Source organism: Parasteatoda tepidariorum, chromosome 5, assembly GCF_982258835.1.
Source record: "Parasteatoda tepidariorum strain Cologne lab strain chromosome 5, Ptep-v5.0, whole genome shotgun sequence".
NCBI lineage: Eukaryota > Metazoa > Arthropoda > Arachnida > Araneae > Theridiidae > Parasteatoda > Parasteatoda tepidariorum.
The window spans coordinates 52,682,257-52,704,030 of record NC_141759.1 but is presented as its reverse complement, the minus strand read 5'-3'; the positions used below and the strand labels follow the sequence as shown (position 1 = coordinate 52,704,030).

General features: G+C 28.3%; 1 protein-coding gene across 1 annotated transcript in view; it reads right to left on the bottom strand.

Moving 5' to 3' along the window:
* Window positions 1–12,445, bottom strand: part of LOC107452819 (chitin deacetylase 1) — a 33,307-nt gene extending 20,862 nt beyond the window's left edge. The window contains exon 1 of the mRNA XM_016069409.4: window positions 12,296–12,445. Coding sequence (XP_015924895.1) covers window positions 12,296–12,344 — 49 coding nt within the window. The 5' untranslated portion in view covers window positions 12,345–12,445. The remainder of the gene's footprint in view (window positions 1–12,295) is intronic.
* Between the last annotated feature and the right edge of the window lie 9,329 nt (window positions 12,446–21,774).

Genomic DNA, 21,774 nt, shown 5'->3' with positions numbered 1-21,774 from the left:
TATTTGACGTTCAGTTGTCACACCAACGCATTTATATTTACATTGAAAAAATAATTAACCTTGAAGGTTAAAAGCTTACAGGACAAAACCGAATGTAAAATAATTTTTACCTCAAGATTAGTCTGAAAACAAATATTTCATCAGACGATTTATTAAAATTGAATATTTTACAAAACAAACGTTGACCGCAATTTGTATGAGAATGCTGCTTTTTATTTGTCGTGTGGAGATATCTTCACAAAGACCACCTGAACGAAATTTAAGAACAAGGTTAAATTTGTTTATCGGGATTGTTTAGAAACACGCGAAGAGGAATAAATCACTTTGAGCTGAAAATAATAGGTTATTAGAATGAGGAAGAAAGTAAGACAAAGGAATGGATGGAAAGAGTTAAAAAAAAATTCTTTGTCTAAACATTTCTCAATATGTTTAAATTCAATTTTGTAATAATTAAAAATAGTGAAGGAAATTAAAATAGTTTTTCCTTCGAAAATAATTAAAGGACATTATGCCTGTTTTAAGTTAAATCATTGATAAGTAAATGCCTTCAATACATTTGGTTGTAATATTTTAAGCTTAGCAGACATCCATAGTTCATATTACTTAATACGTTACACGTAAATATTATATGCATAGATATTATATTCGCATTATATGCGTATCTAATAATTCAATTAGCTGATTAAAAACGTAACTTCTATTAGGAAAGATTAAAAGCATAACTAAAATTTACTTTTTTTTAATAAAAATAATAAACACAGTATTTTTGTAAACAATTTCGGTTGGGCCCTCAGCAGTTCCGGGACAGTTGTCCCTCTCTCGCCTCCCTTGTGTTCGGCCTAGACTACATCCCATAGAAATACATGAATAAGTTTCTTAAATTTTCATATAAAATATAAATGTCTGCTAGTTTTTCGATGAAATTCTAGTATTTCTAAATTTTTCATTACGTTAACTTACGTACCCGGTTTTACCCCATTAGTGGAGTAAAACCGAGTGTTTTGACTTTTTCTAGAAAATATCATTTACAAAAACAGTAGAATGATGACTTTTCAGGAATGATATGTTATACACAATTAAACAATAAATATCTTGATTAAAGCTGACAGGTGGTTCAAACAGTTTACTCCAACAAGCCTTCGAATCTTAGCTACCCGGTATGCGATTTTTCAATCCAAAGGCTTTTAACAATTCGCTCTCCTGTTGGGATTTTTTTAAATCATAACTTATGACCTTTTTTTAATTCGGGTAACAAATTTTAAAAGTATTAAAAGCTTTCATAATAATTGCGATCAACTACAGCCGAGATGAAAATCTCCAAAAAGTCGTTAAAGGCGTTGGATTTTTTTAAAAAAAGCACCTAGTATTATCTGATTTTCTCCTACATGTTTTACGTAAGAGAGAATCGTGGTCTATTCACATGTATGCAATGTGAAGTATTTGAAATAATTTTAATTTTCATTGCTAATTTACATAATTACAAAACTAAAAGGACAGCTTTTAGTAATATCTGGCACATACATACATTTGGGTTATCTCTGTAACATTAAGGAAGAATATTAAATTAATTCATTTAAATGCCGTATAGCTTTTAAAGAAACCAGAGATCTTAAAAGTGCGAAAAGACATATTAAGGTCAAGTTCAGACACTTAAACGCTGAATTTAACAATATGGTAAACACGGATGTAGTTACAGTTGGTGGCACATACAGATCACCACATGTGGAGCATATTTGCAACGAACTTCAAATTAGGATAGATTAATTAGTCATTTCTATGCACAAAAATAACTAGAAAGTTATTTTTGTCCTGTAGATTTCGCATATTTTTCTCTACTTTAAACACTTTGCAAAAAATTTGGACACAGCGAATAATGTCATAAAACTATACAATTTTAAAGTTATTTGAGATTTCAATCAAAAATATTTTCTGGTAATCTCATTAATTAAATAATGAATAAGTGTTAAATACAAATGGTTAATTTTTAAATTGCTAATATTTAAATTAATTTAAATTGCTAATATTACTATGTTGCTCTGAACACTACTTTCAAGTCGGCTACATTATCAAGAGAGTACCTAATAAGAGCTGCCATTTGTAAAATTTGATATAATTTCCTTAAAAAATAAATTATTTTAAATTAATTCTTGTGAGTTTATGACGTATTTTTGTAAAGGAAAAGGAAGCATTCTCTAAACTGCAGATTTGGGTGTCTAGGATCATGAAAGTTAAGCCTCCGCAAATTTGTGACCAACGACATGATGATGGCAAGGGAGATAATATTGCTCACCAATCGCCTCTCATTTCCAGACAAACTGGTATTCATCGATCTGAAGCTGGTTGTGCTTCAAACCTTCCAATGGGGATGGAAGGCCAGTACTTCACAATGACAGCTCAATGCATTTTTTAAGTCAATTCCCGTACAGGTAACAAAGACCACTCAAGTTTTCCTCAAAATTTGCTTTCTGTAAGCCCAGAGCAAAATTACCAGTATGGTGTCCCGAAGAGGCATTTTAACAGAATACTCTTAAAAATATTTTTTTTTAGATTTTATGGAAATATAAAATACATTCTGCTTAATTTTTAAACTCTTTCTTCTTTAATTGACATCGCAGGTGATCCTTTGTATTCCTAGTCTATAGTCCGTAAAACTGTTATCTATAAGAAACATAATGGGAAACAACTTAATTTTTAAAGATTGAAACATTGTTAGGCGTTGTTGAGCTTTGTAATCACATGTTTCATTGTATTCACATTATTGAATTTTGTAATCACATAGATATATTTCATGACGTGTTAGGTTTATACCTATATTTAATATAATATTTCTGAACTTCCGGCAGTATAATTCTGAAAAAATTACTTGTTGCACTTTTTCTATTGATGAATGATTTGAGCAATATAACTTTGTTAACTTTTTGTTACCTCATCACCAACATAACCAAAACATTGAATTCTTACAGCTAAAGTTTCCCTATGTTGAAGAGTATTCTAGACTATCATGTGTTTTTCTATTTAGCAAGCACGTATACAAAGAGTGTAACCGTAGACTTGAGCTTTACAACAATTAATTGATTTCTAAAATAAACGCTCGTAAACTGCAGCTGAAAAATTGAATATAAGTGACCCCGAATGACAATTCTCATAGTGAGTTAACTAGCAAATAAACTTTATGTTACTGTTCCTCACAGAATTGAATAGGATAAATCTACAGTGGGTACAAATTTCGGAAATGGAAATCCATTAATGTACATTTTAGAAAGGAAGCTGAGTCGCAATGTAAAGTTTAGAATAGTGATCTGATTTTTGAATTCTGTTTTTGAATTAAAAAACTATGTACATTTTAAAAAGGCAACTGAGTCATAATATAAAGTTTAGAATAGTAACCTGATATTTGAAAACATGGTTTTACCTTCATAGATAATTTCCCTTAACCGAAAAAATGAAAATTGTATTAACGTTTTTAAAGTATGTTAATGAATCTTAATAAGTCTGATAAATAAATGTCATTCTGATATTCATTTCTTGAAAAAGGGTGGAGATTACATTTTTATTTCTTTCCCGACAAGAAATTATTTTCTGATATCATCAGGAACTCTTTTAAAAATTTCAAAAAAAAAAAAAACTTAAAAAAAACTCACCGTTTGAGAATACTTTACACGCATTCAAATTGAAATTTTATGGAAAAAGTTGACTTTGACCTCAGCATTTCCATTTACTTAACATTTATCTTTCGATCTTAAATTATTCGTAACCTTGAAGGAACATATTACTCTAAGCATATCGTGACGTGCATTGATGCATTACATTTAATTGAAACTACTATTCCGACAGATATTTAGATAAAGAAAAATATTAAAATCAATTAGATTTCTTTCAGAGAAATTAAAAGAATGCTTATAATAATTTTAAGGAAAAGTCATTTGGCATGCAAAAAATTGATATGATGTTGTCAGGATAACTTTATGGTTTGAATTAGAAAAAAAAACTATTTTCCTTGACCTGCTTATAAGGGCTTTAGGGATTTATTAAAAAAATGGTTATTGAAAAGTTAAATTTAAAAAATAAATGCGTCTTTTGTAAACACTATTTTTTAATAAGACAAAAAAGAAATAAACTTACTGACAGAAAACTATTGTTAATTTTTCCTCGTTTCAATTTTTTTAATTTGAATAATTTTACCAACCTAATGTTAAAAAAAATCCGTTAGACTGGTAAAAACTTCTTCTGGTACCCCTTGTTCTTCATTATTAGGTTCGAACATTAAAAACTACACAGACCTTAATTTTTAGCCTGAATACATTTCATTTAGAAAGTTTAGTTAAATATGAAATGTTTAATAATAGCTCAAAATATAATTCATTAATATTTTAATATATAAAGTTCAATAAGTTTAGTTCAATATGCACTAAACATGCAGTAACAGAAGCAAATAATATAACTGTTATATTTTATATACAGTAAAAAAATCAAATTATACGACACTCTGACCTGCTTGAAAACTTTATTTAATACTGATCTTCGATATTCGAAGTGTTGTTCGCAAATCGTATGATTATGCTTATTGGTTTTCATAATTTAAATGAAAGAAAATTGCTAATTAAGTACTTCGTAAGCTGTTGCTATGCAATGTATATGATCCATAAATTTCGTGAATAGTGGGATTCAAAACTTGTTTTAGCATGACATGAATTTCGGATAAATGGTTAAACAGTCTAAAATGGGTGAACCTAGGTTGTCTTTGATGTATGAATTACAAAGCTTATGCTGGTTTATTAAACATACCTTAGATCTCGTTTTTAGAAAACGTTTTTATAATGTTTACTCTTATCTTCATCTTATTCACAAATGTTTGTTATTTATCAAATCTTTGCATATTTAGCGATAACCGCCAAATCTGCCTCCAAAACAGCTCAATTATCTTCAAGGGTACCTTTGTGACATTATTCTTTTGAGCGTCACAAACTCCGTGACATAGCAAGTATGTTTTTGTCCTACTTATTGTTCCACTAAAAATTAGTGCAAGCTGATCGGAAAAAAAAGTGTTTTAGGCAAGTCGTTCCGCTGCCCTCGCAATCACTTTCACTCTGACGATAAATAATCGTGGTTTCTGAAACGGACGTGAACTCCCCATCCCCAGGGCGTAAGGAAAATAAAAGAAGAGTAGTTAAACACAGCGGCATCTTGCTTGACGACGCCCAGATTCTTTCCCAGTTACGCAAAATCTTCAGTCAACGCCCTGACTTGTTATTTTCTTTCTTTTTTAATCGCGTGATTACCATAGATGCCGTCATACTTGGGAAAGAAAATGCATATGGTTCATTTAAAGAAAGTTTTAAAAATGCAGTAACAATATCGAAACTTTAAAAGAAATGTAATAATGTTTAGTATATTTTTATTTGTCGTTGTTTGAAAGGTTATTTTTAAAGGTAACCGATCAGTTAAGCGTTTCATAACTTAAGGATTGCGTTTTTATTTTTTCTCGACTTCTGATGACCACACTTTTGACTTAACACTCCAATAGAACTTATTTCATTTTCTTATCCTGCTTTGTGCAAAGTGGCACATAAGGCCCTCATCTTCTTGTGACAGCTCATTCTGTCTTTTGCACAAGATCTCGCCTCTGACCAGCTCGTCTATTTCACCTGTCTTTTTTTTCTTCTCCATATTAGCATGGGTCTGCCTCTTCTTCATTTGCCTTCTGGTGCCTACGTTAAGGCTACTTCTTGTAGGAGGCATTCTAAATATGTGACCTATCCATTTTCATCTTTTTCTCCAATCGTAGTAAACATATCATCATCTTATATATCATTTACTACAATAGTAGCAAACGAAAACTCGCTGCCGTCTAGTTAACTATTAATTTTTTATAGATATCAATCAGAAAAATACGTCTGTTACAGGTAATTCTTGTCCCACTTTCATCTGTTTATACTACTACTTTGTTTGAGGGTAATAAAGAGAATTGTAACTCTTAATAATCTCGGCATCCTGCGAATGCGGCGTCGGATTTTACTCTAGAATAGACTGGTTATAGCCTACTTTAAAAGCCAGCAAATATTCAAAAAAAAAAATCTCAAGTTATTATTTTTTGAAGATATCGCTGAAATTACACATATGTCGGACTGTATTATTTCGTAAATAATTCAAAGCGCTGCACCATATTGTGAACATATGTTTCAATGACAAATAGAACCCATATTACCTTGGAAGTCTATCCCATTTATAATTAAATGCAAGACAACTTCATCAGAGACAATTTTTATGAATTCTTATCACTACAGATTCATGAATTATTATCAGTAATAATATAAATATTTTTTTATCATAAATTGAAGTAAAATTTTAACTGTAGTTCAGCTTCTTCACGTATAATCTTTTGAACTTTCCTTTTTTAAATGAATGACAGTTAATTTACAAACTTATCCCACTACTCTTTTTCTAATTTTTAAAGTCAACACTTTCAAGAATTATTTCGATCATGTCACAATTTCCTACAATTTTACATTACATAAAATTTGTGACCCGCGGAAAAAATTGCTAAAAGTGTTAAGTGCTTAAGCAAAAGAGCTAAAAGTGTTCAAAATTAGAACAGAGTACACTGGAATATGTACACTTCAAAACATATTAGTCACTTAAACAATTAAAACCTAAATTTGAAAAAAAAAATTAAAATTAAAAAAAAAAATACTATTTGCTATAGCAAAACCACCGTTTAAATTCAATTATTCCGGCTTAGTTAAAAATAGACAATAATTTAAATATTGATTGAATCAATCAGTATTAATTTGTAGAACTCTTGCTATTTTAGTATTTCATTCTGTTTCTTTTTAATTTTTACTTTAAAAGAACATTTACATTTGTAATTAACGTTTTGTAAAATTTATAATTTTATTTAATTAAATTTTAAAAAATGCATTAATCTAGCTTAAAAGGAAGTTCTTTTAAAATCCTCAATTATTTTGCACCAACACGTGCGTTATAATTATTTGCTATGTCTGAAACTTTATTAAATACATTTGATGAAGGATAATGAACTATTGAGAGCATAAACAAAAAGAGTAGTAGGAAGTTATTGTGAGAAAAACCGTGAGAGGATTACCGGTGCGATTGTTTCCTTAAACAGAAATAAAACGTCTTGCCCGGCTGGCTTCACGATATAATATGTTCATTCAGATTCATTAAAACAATCGAATCAGTTCCTGCTTCGATACAGTTACAAGATAGTAGCTAAAAATATTCCCCCCAGACAAAATGATAGATTAAAAAAAAGTTTCGATGAAATATAGGTTATTTTTATGGTCTTATTACATAGTTTTTTTTCATGTATACATTGACTATTAACTAGGTAATTGATTCTTGAAGAAAAGAAAGAAAAGAGAAACCTAAATGCATTTTAAGGAAAAATATTTCCAAAAAGAAGATAGTCGGGTTTAATTTTTTGCTTAAGGAATACTGATTAGTTCTGACGTATTGAATATTAAGTACGAAATATTAAAAATTGATACTTAACACTAGAAGCATTATTAATACCATAAGAAAATATGAAGTAATATAACTAAGCACTATTACTTATTATTAACTATTAAGTACTAATTGTTTGTAAATTTAATGTAATTTGCTGTTATTTATTTACGATTAAGTTCAATTAATTATTAATATTAAGTTTGTACTATTAAGTAATAGTATTCAGTATTAAGTATTGACTATTAACTAGGTAACTGATTCCTAAAGAAAAAAAATTCTACATTCCTTGAATTCTGTTAAGGAAGCATATTTTCTAAAAGAATTAAGTCTAGTTTAATCATTGTTTAGTAAGACTTCGTTTTATAATTTGGAGTTAATGTTTTTTGTATATAAATGTATGAATATCTTTGAATTAATTTTTCAAATTTATAAAAATAAAAATTCTATATACTGTATATAATCAGTAAAATAAAGGCTTTTGAAATGGTACAATTTTTGGAATTGAGACTTTTTATAAATTTGTAGATTAAAACACTTTTCAAGAAATTCATAACTAAGTATATTTTAATATATACTATTGACCACATGTGTGTTGAATTATTCATTCAGTACTCGGTTCAAAAAAGGTTTTGTAAAAAATTTTAAATGTTTAGATAGGAAATCTTTTTATTTCCTTAAAATTTAAAGTTCTTTCCAGATAAATTTACATAAATGCATATTTTTAGTTAAAATTATTAAGCTTTTTTAAACAAAATGGTCACCACATAGTACAAAAACTGTTATCGGAGGTTTTGAATATTTTTATTGATGTAGAACAAAGTTGAAACTTTCTTTAAAATATTTACGTATTAGTACAAGTGTAAAATAAATTTATAGGCCCTAATCAAACAGTTTTGTCAATATTTCGATCAAAAACTGTTACTATAACTATGTTAAATATTTGTAAAAATAAAGGATGAACTTATACGAAATATGTGAATAAAAACTATTTATGTAACATTTCAAATGAGTTTTAGAATTTCACTCAAATAGAAAATCAAATTAATGTCTGGCTAGAAAACTGATTTCGAAATTACTGAATGTGAAGGAAGACTTTATACGGGACTTATAAATGGAAGCTTTACATAAAACATTTATAAATTAATATATTTTTACGATCCATTATTTACCTCATTTAAGCAATTTGGAGATTATTTCCTAGAAAAACTGTTTCTAAAATTGTTTAATATTCGTGGAGGAAAAGCCTGTGCATGATTTGTAAAGGAATATTTTTTACTAATCATTTATAAATTGGTTTAGTTAAAAACAAATTATTAAGCAAGTTTGTATAATTTGGTCAATACTTCAGAGAAAACTTCTCTTAAAAATGTTTACTGTTTGTAGACAAAAAACTTGTACGTGATATGTAAATAGAAGTTTCTTGAGAAACAATCAGTTTACGCCGGGGGAAGTTCAAGTTAATCTTTTAAGTAAATCTTGTTTTCCTCAATCAAGTTAATCTTGTTTTCCCTGTGATTTTTTAGATTTTTGATTTCACTTCAGAAATATGGATATAGAATTCCAGAAATATAATGAATATTCTTACAAATATTTCGCTGTTGGGAAAAAAAGTTAATATCTATTATATATTAGTTCCCCAAACTTTCTCGAAACATTTTTGAGTCCTTTGAACTTCCTAAGCAGCGAAAAATAAATAGTGAACAAAGCACGTCTTACTGCAATCTTAAATTAAACAAATGGTTTAAATAAGTCAATAAAATTGTAATATTTTTCAGACGAAAATGTCTAACTGCAAAGGTGTATTAAACTTAAGCAAGGTTTACAACGCTAGTACTGTCATTCCATTTGAAAGCCGGTAAAAACAGCAGTAGTACTTTATCATCATTAAGATTCACAATATCGGAACAAGTTAAAATTATTTTTTGGTCTAAATTAACTGGCATAATATTATGAAACAATTTAATTACAATTTTAGTAAAAACACATGATAAAAAAATATTGGATGAAATTTAAATATTTTCTATCTTTTTATTGTATTTTTAGTCTCTTACTATCTACATTTTAAAATACGTTATAGTTATTTTTCTTTGAGAAATTAAAGAAAAATAAATATGCATCTGTTGATTTCAAACAGTTTTTTTAAGCCACTTTCAAAATTCACAAAATAAGCCTTTTCGTTAAGAGGAAAGTCCTCATTAGTTGAGCTTGTTTGAAAGGATTAAAGAAGTATTTTTTCTGATCATTATATTTATGTCTCAGTGTTATTTTGAGCACTAATTATGTACCCTGCAATTTTATACAAGTTTCATTACACCGTTTTTGTTTTCTTGTAAATTTGTTTTTACTCTATTAAGCTTCAACTCTCAAAATTGTCATGATAACTTTTTGATTTAATTAAAAAAAAAAACAATAAATAAAATACTAAAGATTTAATAGGTATATTAACAAGCTTACTAAAATTTTTACTTTGAAAATTGTAAAACAGGAGTAATAAACTCGATTAAATTATGATTAATTGTAGTTATATCTATAAGTTTATATCTGCATCTGCGTCTATAATGATACAAATTCATTGAAATGATATGACGCGCAATTAGCTGTTCAGCTAATTTTTATATTTATTTGACCCACAAACTTTATTATTAAAAAATTAAATAAAGATCAGTTGAAAAAATTGTATTACAACAAACTACATGCATGCATCATAGGTTGTTCAACCTATTTTTGCGTATGATAGTACATTGCGTGAATAAGTTTACTTTCAGTCATTTAACTTTAATGTTAGTTTTTATTAAAACTGTCAAGAATTTAAAATGTTTTTCGGGATTTGTGGATTAATCAGAATTATTATACTCTGTACCGAGTAAGTTATTCAGATAACTTAATTAACGTTTTATGTATGCTTTATATAACTGAACTTAAACAAATAATAATCAATTTATCTCTGCAAATGTTACAAAAACAAAATTAAAAAAAACTAAAACAATATCAAGAACATAATATTCTTAAAAATGTATTGTTGATGTTAAACTTAATAAAGATGAACTCATGAGTATAAGCCAATAATTGCAAATTCAATGAAATTTGTGCATCCAAAGGAAGCTATTTTCTTAAAATTATGTGAGGGGTCATATAAGTTGGATTCACTCGATATCAAATTTCTTGTTACATAACTTACTAGTTAAATTTTAATTTAATTTTTAAAAAAATGTAAGCAAATCACAATAAAAAAATTAGGACTTATTGCAAGAAGAGCAGAAAATGGTCATTGATTTGTGGAGCAATAATTTCTTATCGTAAATTGCAAACAATAACTTAACTACTAGAAGTTTCTTGTGTGTATTAAAATACTGATTGTATTCTGGCTCTAATTAATGAATAAAACCATACAATAACAAATATATGTAAGCTTTCAATTTGGAACATGTTATCATTAAATATGAACTTCAAATGAACAAGAAAGTTGAATATAGTTATTGGTTTTTGATAAAACAAAATAGTTTATTTAAAATTCATAAGAGTTCGTCCTTATTTAAATTTTTTATTTAAAATTTTGAAAATAAAATTCAAAAGTATAAAATAATACCGTGGAAAAAGACAAAGCAAAATTCTACATACATTTAAATTTTTTACATTTATAATACAATGCTTTAAATAACTTTTATTTATCGTCAACAAGTTTGTAGTCTAAAATAATTCAGATTACAAAGTCAAATTTTATGTTACGAATTAATTTCAACCCTTTGCGGTTGTATGTTTGCTCTCAGTCACTAATTCCCATTGAGTTACAACAAAATATGACCGCAAAGGGTAAATTATGCAATTTTTTCGCTTATAAAATGTGAAAAAGTTTAAAATAGTAATCGAAATTAAGCAGTTATTTTAAGAAATCTTAATTTTAAATAGCACAGTAGAAAAATATATGAAAAATAATTGATGTTAAATATACCTTAAATGCATTTTTTAACATGATTAATAAGACTTAAATGCAACACTACAATCTGCTTAGAAGGTTGATAAATGTAACAAAAAAATATGTTTAACTATATCAAAAAACAATAACTAGAAAAATTGATGATACTGTTTTTATTTTCTTGTTTCGAATAAACGAAGAATTAGAACAATTGTTATAGAGGGAGATCCTATAGAAAACGTTCATCAAGCATTATCAACCGAAATCAAAATCATTTCCAGAACTACGCTAAATAAATGAAGAGTAATTATTATTTGGGATAAATTCGAATAAGAAAAGATTAAGGAAAATGAAATATAAAATTCTTATTTGGATATTAAGTTCTTAAGTTTTTAACAGTGAGTTTTCATGAGTTATTTTTATACAGCTTTGAAATAGCAGATGCAGATGTGTACGGCAAAGAATTATAAATAGATGTGAATTGCATATGGTCCTCAAAATTTGATAATGGATTTTTTAATAAATTACTTAGACTAAATGAAGTAAATTAGAAGGCATGAATATAATGGATAACTAGGAAATATTAATTTAATAAATATCATCGCTATTTAAAAATGTCAATGAACTACAGTTTTTTAAAATCGTATCCAACTTAAAACGAAAAAAGTTTTTCAAAACATTTCTGGTTAAAGTTTAAGTTAGAGAAACTAAAATGTCTGATGCGCCTTTTCTTTAGTGAATCCTCAAAGCATCAAATTTTACTTCTCCAAACTGTTCAAAAATTTTTTTAAGTGACCTGAAAACACAAATGTCAATTTTTTGGAAGAGGTCATCCGCCCGAAAATAGCAATTCTTTTGTAAAAATCTTCATGATTTTTTTTTAGTATTATGAATTTAAACATATAGTTGGCTTACCTGCAGTGATATAACATCCTGCGAAAACTATCCACGTCGATCCAACCATGTTGATTCAAAATGAAAACTGGATTTGTGGAACCCCATTCCCCTTTATATGAAGGAAATCTGAGAATGACGTCATTGACCTACCTGCCAGACCAACTGTATCGCGAGGATGATCCTTGGCGTGAAAAGGGATCATTTCACTTTATAGATCAGTGTGCTGGTGAAAGGATAATGATTTCTTCTCTCTTTTCATATGAATTGTATGAATCAGAGTCAATACGGTGTGAAAGAACTTGGCATTCGAAATGTCTTACTTTTTAAAATGCATGAGGATTGTAGATATTCGATTAAGGATGTCACGTTAACAATACAGATTTTGTACCATTTTGTTAAACCAATCAATGCGGAATTAAATTTAAGATATGCCCAAACTGTTTATACTGTAAACTCTTTTACATGTTCTTAAAGAATTTAGGACATATTTCGTTAATAATTTCTATGATATTCGAGCAAATATTGCCCGTGATTTATCACAAAAATTGCTCTTATTTATGAAATTATCTTTACGAAATAATTTTTATGGACATGTATTTTAATACTAGATTCGCTTTCATGACGCTTAATTTAACAAAATCAGTATATAAAATGACCTAAGTCAATTACGATTATTTTAATGTATGACTCGCTTTTGGCAAATAATAAAAGTAACAGAAAAGTTACTTTTTTCAACCTCTCGTAATAAACTTTTTCTTTTAGTTTTTTTGAAATACGAATTATTTTTATGTATGACTCGCTTTTAGCAATACAAAACAAATGAAATAAAATAAAAATATGACCACCGAAGCCGACGTCTTCAGGGGGTACCGGCCCCGGTAGCCATTAAAAACAAAACCATTTCTATTTGAGGGAGAAGCAAAAGCTTAAAATATCTCCCTCAGTACCCCGATGGTTTTGTATAGAGGTCCAGGAAAAACAAGATACATTCAAAAGAATAAACAAATTACGAAAAGAAAATCAATAAAAATCATCAGAAAATTAAAAACTCACAGTCACAGGTCAAGAATCAACTTCAAAAGCAAGTGGAGGAAAAGAAAACACTAAAAACTGAAAAACAACGCCCCCTATAATAATGCGCAGTAGAAGTTTAAAAATGAAATGAAAAAGGTCAGGAGAAGGAGATACGTAGATAAATTAATAGAATGCTTAACTGGGGCTGCTCAGTTAAGACTAGAATTGCGCCCTGTTAAGAGAAAAAAATATATAAAAACTTAAAAACCATCAATCATTTTTTTAATTAAAAAATTAACATTACAGAAATTAAAAGGAAAAGTTCATTTCCTAAAGTTACTTTTATTGATTTTGATTTATCTAGAAAAATTAAAAATCTTAAGGATAAATTCATTGTTACTGTTGTAGATAAAGCTTCAAATAATTTCTGTATTATGTGTAAATATTTTTTTAAAAAATTGATTATTGGGGAATATAATGCAAATAATACCTATTTAAAGTTAAAAGAAGATAAAAAAGTTATTGAAAAAAGAATTATTGCATTTAGTAGAAAATTAAAATTAAAATTAAATAGGATTACATTTCCATATTTATTTCCAATAGTTAAATTTCATAAAAATCCGATTAAATTTAGGTTTATAGCATGTGGTACTAATAGTTATAATTCTGATATTAGTAAAAGGTTTTTTTGTTTTTTAAAAATTATTTTGCTTAAAATTAAAAAAGAGAAAAATATTATTATTGAAAGTAATGTTGAAGTTTTGGATTTTATTAAAAGTAATGATATTTCCAGCATTAACACTTTTGATTTTGAAAATTTGTATACCAGCATAACACATGAAAAAATTATTGAGATTTGTGAAGGTATTTATGACAAGTATTTATTTGATGAAAAAATTGATAGGTTTAACTGGTTAGATTTATGCAAGTTTAATCTTTTTGAGAATGTTCTTTTTAATGGTTTAGATTTTTATAAACAAATTATTGGAATTCCACAAGGTAATTCCTTTTCTGGGGCTTTTGCCAACATTTTTTTGCACTTTTTCGAGGCTAAATTTCTTGAACATAAAGTACTTAATGCTTTCCGATACATTGATGATTTGATTTTGTTTAATTGTGACGATTATAATTTTATTTATAATATTTATCCTGGTGATTTGGTCCTGAAACAAACTAATGAAAATTGCTTTAATATTGAATATTTAGATTTTAAAATTGATATTGTTAACAATTTTATTAAAATTGGTGTGTTTGATAAAAGAAAAGCCTTTAATTTTAATGTTATTTTTTTCTGCAACTTTAAAACTAATTTGTGTAGTAAAATATTCAAAAATCTTGTTTTTTCGCAATTAGTTAGGATCAAGAAAATTTGTAATAATGTTGAAAGTTTTCGGGAAGCTGTGGATAATTTTTTAAATAATTTGAGTAAAAATGATTTTCCTTTTAATTTTTGTAATGTTAATTTTTTAATTAAAAAAATGATTGATGGTTTTTAAGTTTTTATATATTTTTTTCTCTTAACAGGGCGCAATTCTAGTCTTAACTGAGCAGCCCCAGTTAAGCATTCTATTAATTTATCTACGTATCTCCTTCTCCTGACCTTTTTCATTTCATTTTTAAACTTCTACTGCGCATTATTATAGGGGGCGTTGTTTTTCAGTTTTTAGTGTTTTCTTTTCCTCCACTTGCTTTTGAAGTTGATTCTTGACCTGTGACTGTGAGTTTTTAATTTTCTGATGATTTTTATTGATTTTCTTTTCGTAATTTGTTTATTCTTTTGAATGTATCTTGTTTTTCCTGGACCTCTATACAAAACCATCGGGGTACTGAGGGAGATATTTTAAGCTTTTGCTTCTCCCTCAAATAGAAATGGTTTTGTTTTTAATGGCTACCGGGGCCGGTACCCCCTGAAGACGTCGGCTTCGGTGGTCATATTTTTATTTTATTTCATTTGTTTTGTATTGATACTTTTTTCTGAAATTTCTGCTGCTTCTTAGCGCGTTTTTTTCAAAGAAGTTTTATCCTTTTGATCTTAATTATTTGTGTTTACTTTCAGTATCGCTTTTAGCAAGTAATAAAAGTAACAGAAAAGTAACTTTTTTCAACCTCTCTTAATGAGCTTTTTCTTTTAGTTTTTTAGAAATACGAATATCCCCCGAATATTTAACTTTCCTCAAAAGTACTTTACATACTTATAAATTTAGTACAAATCCCTGTTCATAAAACATAAATGAATTTATAATGAATTCTATAATTCTAAACACACTTTCAAGCTGAGTGAAAAAAATTGTATTTTTTTCTGAACTTAAGAAAACTATTTTTTTTAAATTTAAAGAACATCAAAATAATTATTTGGTTTGCATATCGTTATGCAGGATTAGCGCTTTTGTTTTGTTATATTTCAAAGTAATTATTTAAACTTCGTAAAAGTCTTAAAACAAACTATTTTTTTGTCTGCTTCTATTTAAATTCAGTGGCTATGATTGGTTTTGATTGAAAATAGTGTTTGATAGCTCAAGAATTGGGTGCAGATGTGCAATGCCACACCTCTGATAAATTAACTTTTGACTCTAATTTTCAAAGTAAATAAAGTAATAAACATGCTTGTAGAAATGAAAAAAATTTTCTCAGGTTCAAAAAGGTAACTAGGACACTTTGAGATCATGAAACTCTCATTTGTCTAACGAAGATAAATCGAAAAGTGCTTAACTCGCTATTTGAGTTTTAAGCATCAAACGAAAAGATCAAAATAACATTCTCATAAAAACCTTCACTACACTGTAAAAAATTCTGGATCAAATTGTGATAAAAAATACCGGTACTTTTACCGTAAAATCTATTTTTACCGGAACATGTTACGGTAAAGAAATCTGAAGCACCGTAATTTTTACAGTAATTACCTAAAAATCACTCTAACTAAATAAATACTACTGTAAAAATTACGGTATAATATTTTGCAGTAAAAATAGATCTTACGGTAAGATGGTTTTTATGGATGATGCACCCAAAATGTTGGCACTTTATACCGTAATTTGATCCTGAATTTTTTACAGTGTAATATTCCTGCAATTGCAGCAGACAATAATTTTGATTAGTCTTTTTAGACTGCAGGTTACTAATACTATACAGCTAGCAAAATTTTCCTTCATATTTATTATACGAAGCATTTAAAATTAATTTTCAATTCGTTAAGATTACGAAGTAATTTTGTATGCGAAAGTATTTTTATATGTACAGCGAAAAAAGCATTTTTAATGTAAGCCAATCATTTTAAAACTGTTCCACAGTCAAAAAGTTTTCTATTGTTTAAAATTTAAGAGTTCGTATCAATATATTTATTTCAGATCATAAGATTGAAATTTTTTCCTACAAGCTTGGATTTTATTGAATAAAACAAAAAAACAATAGATATTTTTGGAAGAAAAATATATTTTTTTTAAATTTTCACACTAAAATTTTTTTCCCGAAAATATAATCATTTTAAACTTATGTTATTTTTTAATACATTAAGTAACCCTTAAAAATGCTATTCTGTATTTGAAGAGTGAATGGATCTTAAAAAAAATACCACGCTGAAAAAAAAAGCCTTTTTTAAAACAATTGCAAAAGGAAGACATTCTTACAGCATTGATTACAATTATACAGGGTAACAAAAAAATATAGGGATCATTTTTTAATGTTTATATTTCCAAAATTTATTACATAAATTCAGCGATGCTTCTCAATATGTCGACCTCCAGCATAATAGATTTGTCTACAATGCTTCGGTCAGGATTTTAAAGCCCGCAAAATGATTTCCTGGGGGATTTTCTTAACCTCTTCTCTAATAGCTCTTTGAAGGCCTCTCAATGTAGAAATTCTTCGCTTATTCAGTTTGTTTTTCAGATGTCCCCATAGGAAATAGTCGCATGGTGTAGCATCAGGACTGTTTGGAATCCATTGTTCTGTTCTCAGGAATTGCACTTACTGATCTGTTAGGAATTTCTGGGTGACCTTAGAAGCATGCGATGAGGCAGAGTCCTGATGGAACACAGCATCACCATTAGGGTACAATCTGCAGTAATCATCCTTAAGAAAGGGCTTTAATATCTTCTGTATATAATACTCAGAATTTATTTTGGTCCCAGGTTTCACAAACCGAGGTTTGGTCACACCATGGGGGGATATGCCCATCCAAACCATTACGCCTTTGGGATGAAGCACCGTGGTTGATGGTGTCAAGTCTCGCCTGTTCTGCCCGCGACTAAGATATTGAACTTTAGATTTAGCATTGGTATCAGATAGATAGATCCAAGCTTCATCAGTTGTAATGAACTTTCGCCATCTGTCCTTACGGAGAAGCTTGTAGAGGGGCCATGAACGTTGTCTTCTAATCTGCACCGATCTCTCACTTAAATGATGACATTTAGGTTTTTTATGGCATTTTTTCTTCAACTTTTGTTTTAGTTGATAGCTTACAACTTGCTGACTCACGTTAAGAGCTTTAGCCATGCTTACCTGTGTTGGTGGACCCGGTTTTGATGTCATCTTATCAAGCTTCTGCAAATATGATTTCTTCAATTTGTTTGGCCGTCCACTTCTTTTTGGTTTTGCATTATTTTGCATCGATCCGAGTTTTGAATTCTTGATGCGACTGATATGGCTGAGTGAAATCGCAATACCTTTCTTTTTAAAATGGGTTTGTATAATCCTGTGGCTCCAGCGAAGTTCTAAAAATGCTTGTACTTGACCAATTAGCTTTTTGTCAAATTTCTTCAAAGGCATTTTTGTGATTTTATGAAATAGTATTGCAATTGAAAGTCTAATAGCATAGCTTTAGATCAGTAAGCTATATATGTAAAAACGTTTTAAAACTTTAGTGGAAGATAGCCATAAAAGTGATCCCTATACTTTTTTGTTACCCTGTAATGGCTGTCATATTATATAATTATAATAAATGGGACATTTTTGTTGGAAATAAAAAAAAACATATTTAGCTTTTTTTCTTATTTAATACTTGAATTGCTACAAAACTCATCCATTATTTTTTCTGATCATTACATATAAAATATGATTAATATCTGTAAGTTAACAGCAGCATCAAAAATCAATGTAACATTTAGATAAAAAAAATAAAGTAATAATAATAATTAATTAAAAAATGTTTTAATGAACAGTTATAATTTCTAATAAATTATTTTATTACTATTATGAAAAGTTCAAATTTTAATGCAATGGTAATCATTTTTTTACTTCACGTTTCACTCTCTTACTCGCTTAGAAAACCATTGCATTGATATTATCTCATACCTGATTACTGTTATCTCAAAATAACACATGATATGTGATAGCAATTGAACTTATCTGTATGCATGCATTCTTATTCAAAATTCAGAACAAATTTCTTTTTTTTGTGTTTAAAAAATATTCCCCTTTTCTAAAGTATCGTTTGTGGCGTAAAATAAACATCTTTAAAAATTAAGAAAGTATGGGGCAAACAATTGGTACTGTTCAGACCCAAAAACTTTCTGAAAATGAATTTTCATGCGAATGGCACTTTTGTAAAGTTAATTTTGACTTTACATATAAGAGTCCCTATTTTGAATTTACGCATAAAAAAATTGCTCGTTGCTACTTGGAAATGAAGCCTAATATTATACATCGTGTATTGACATTCTCTATGCATGGTTGCAAAGAAGAGAGTGATTTGAAAATATCTTCCAGTGCAGTTCTTGTGGATGGAAAAACCATTTCATGCAAGTCAAACGTATATGAAGGGTCTCTTGATCTGGAACCGTCTATGAAAATCTTTGAAATTCATTTAAGTGATCCAATGCTTTCAGGTTGTTTCAATTATATATTTAAACTTCAGATAAAGTTACAAAGGCATTCGACTTTCCTACCTGAAACTTTAAACGGAAATATTTCTCTTCAAAGCATACAAAATGAAGCGAGTGCTATCACTTCCTTCAACGAAGTATCAATAAGCACGACGTCTTTCGACTATATCACAACATCTTCTTCATTCAACGAAATAACTACGAGCACGAAGTTTCTCGAAAGTAAAGGAGACCCTTCCACTGGTTTAAACGAAGAGCTAATAACCACGCAGAATCTTGGTTATACTAATAGAGACTCTTCCAATACATTCAGCGAGAAACCAACAAATGCAGTGTGCCTTAACAAAGCCAGAAGTGCTTCGAATTTTGAATATACAAAAGAACTAGTTGAAGATTTGCGATGCCTATTCACGTCAGGGAATATGTGTGATTTGGAATTTAAAATTGGAGAAGATGTTCTTCATGCTCATAAGCTGATACTTGGTGCTCGCTCACCGGTTTTCAAGAAAATGATGGAATATGACTGTTTAGAGTCCTCATCCAATTCTGTTACCATCACTGACTGCCCTACTCTTCCATTTAAGAAATTTCTAAAGTACCTTTACACTGGGGAGGTAGAAGATAGCACTGTAAATACTATGATGTTACTCTATTCCTTAGGTGAAAAATATAATGTTAAGGCTTTACCAGAAGCGTGTTCTCGTATACTGCTAAACAAATTTATCACTGAGCCTGTTGATGACGTTGCCAATATCATTTGCGATGTTTTACAGCTAGCAGAGTGTCATTGTAATGTGAAATTGCAAAATTTTTCTGAGACTTTTATCGTTAACAATTTTCCAGTGGTATCCCAGAAACAGAATTGGAAAGATTTGATGAAAAGCAATTTTGAACTAACATCTAAAATTCTTGCTCTTGTAGCTACTGGTCTACAAAAAGTGCAAAGTTAGCATTTATTTCATAGAACGATAAGACAGATACTCTGTACAAATTGCATTAATTTGAAATTTGTTTTCAATAATGATGGTTTACGTATGATTATAGTTATGAATAATGTATAAGATGTCTAATTTATTAAAAATTGTTAGTTTCAATACAATCCTATCTACATTGCGTAAAGAAGTTTATATTTGCTTTAATTTTAATGTCTTCATACTTTTTCTTCTTGGAAAAACATATGAAGTTTTCTGAAAATTTTAATATTTCTTAGGAATTGATGAATTATTATATTTTACGAGTAATGGAGATATCAAAATTTGCAGATGAAGTAAGTATGATAAGCAGGAAAGTATACTTCGCATTTTATTGTCTTTTCACACTTTTCTTTGCTAGAAATTTATGAAGTTTGAGAAAGTTATAATATTAAATATAAAATAATGAATTAGTTTTACAGATTTATTAATCATTTCATACATAGATATAAACGAATCCATATTTGCTGAAAGGTTATTCGCTAATCGTTAAAAATTAATTATTTTTTTCCATGCTTACTGTAATTATACCTACTATTCCATACTTACTATTCCATAATTATCTTAATTATTATACTATTTTCCACGAAATACGCAGTTAAACAGTACTAAATAGTTTAAGCTAATCCTAAAGCCAAGAAGAGTATCCAAAGCAAGGAAAAGTATCCTTGATATGAGAAAAAGTGCTTACTTAAATTAATATAAATGAAAGAGTTACTTGATATCACAATATCATATCAAAGTACAAATTAATTTCAAAATTTAAACATATACTTGTATTTTTAAACATTCAATAATATGCTTTTATGCTTTTTTAATGTCAAATGTGCAAAAGTACCTCAAACATTGGTATTTTATTGTAAAAAAATTTTCGTGAATTAAGAAAAATATTCCAAAACAGTGAAAATTTTCCTAATTTTTAGACTTCATAACTAGAGTTTTTCATAGAAATATAATCAAAGTTTCACAAGAAATATGATCAAGTATCAAACAAGAGATTTATTACTGTATCACACAAGAAAGGATTTATTACTTGATTAGAGTTTTTCATAGAAATATGATCAAAGTTTACAAAATTATCATCGTAATTTTTTTAAAAGATATATACTTTTTCACGCTTTAAAGGACCGTAAGATTATTTGGTTTATAATCAAAAATATAAAAAACAGGTAAAGAAAAACAAGAAATGATTTATTACTTGATATTTTATGAATAAATAGCAAGCATAATTTTAATGTTATATAGATTTATGCATTACAACAGAAAGAGCGAGTTACTGTGACGACAGCGGGTTTTTTAAATTACATCAAAAATCTTTATCTTATACTGGGGCGGAAAAATTCATTCTTGTTCTATATCAGTTAGTAATGATAACAGTGAAGATTATCGCAATATTTCACATATCATAATATTTCAACCAAGCATTTCATTCTTTCCTTCGGTGAGATACTTTTGAACATATCTTTATTCATTTGATATAGCATATTCCGCTTTATAAAACTGCTTACATAAAATAATAAACTTTTGGAAAAATTAAAAAAAAAGTATGGAGCAAATTGGAGAAACGAAGAGAGAAAAATTTGGTGAAAATGAATTTATATATGAGTGGTACTTTAGAAAGGTAGTTTTTAGCAAGTCGTATCGGAGCCCATATTGCGATATTTTACTATACAAAAATATTTATACTTGTCAA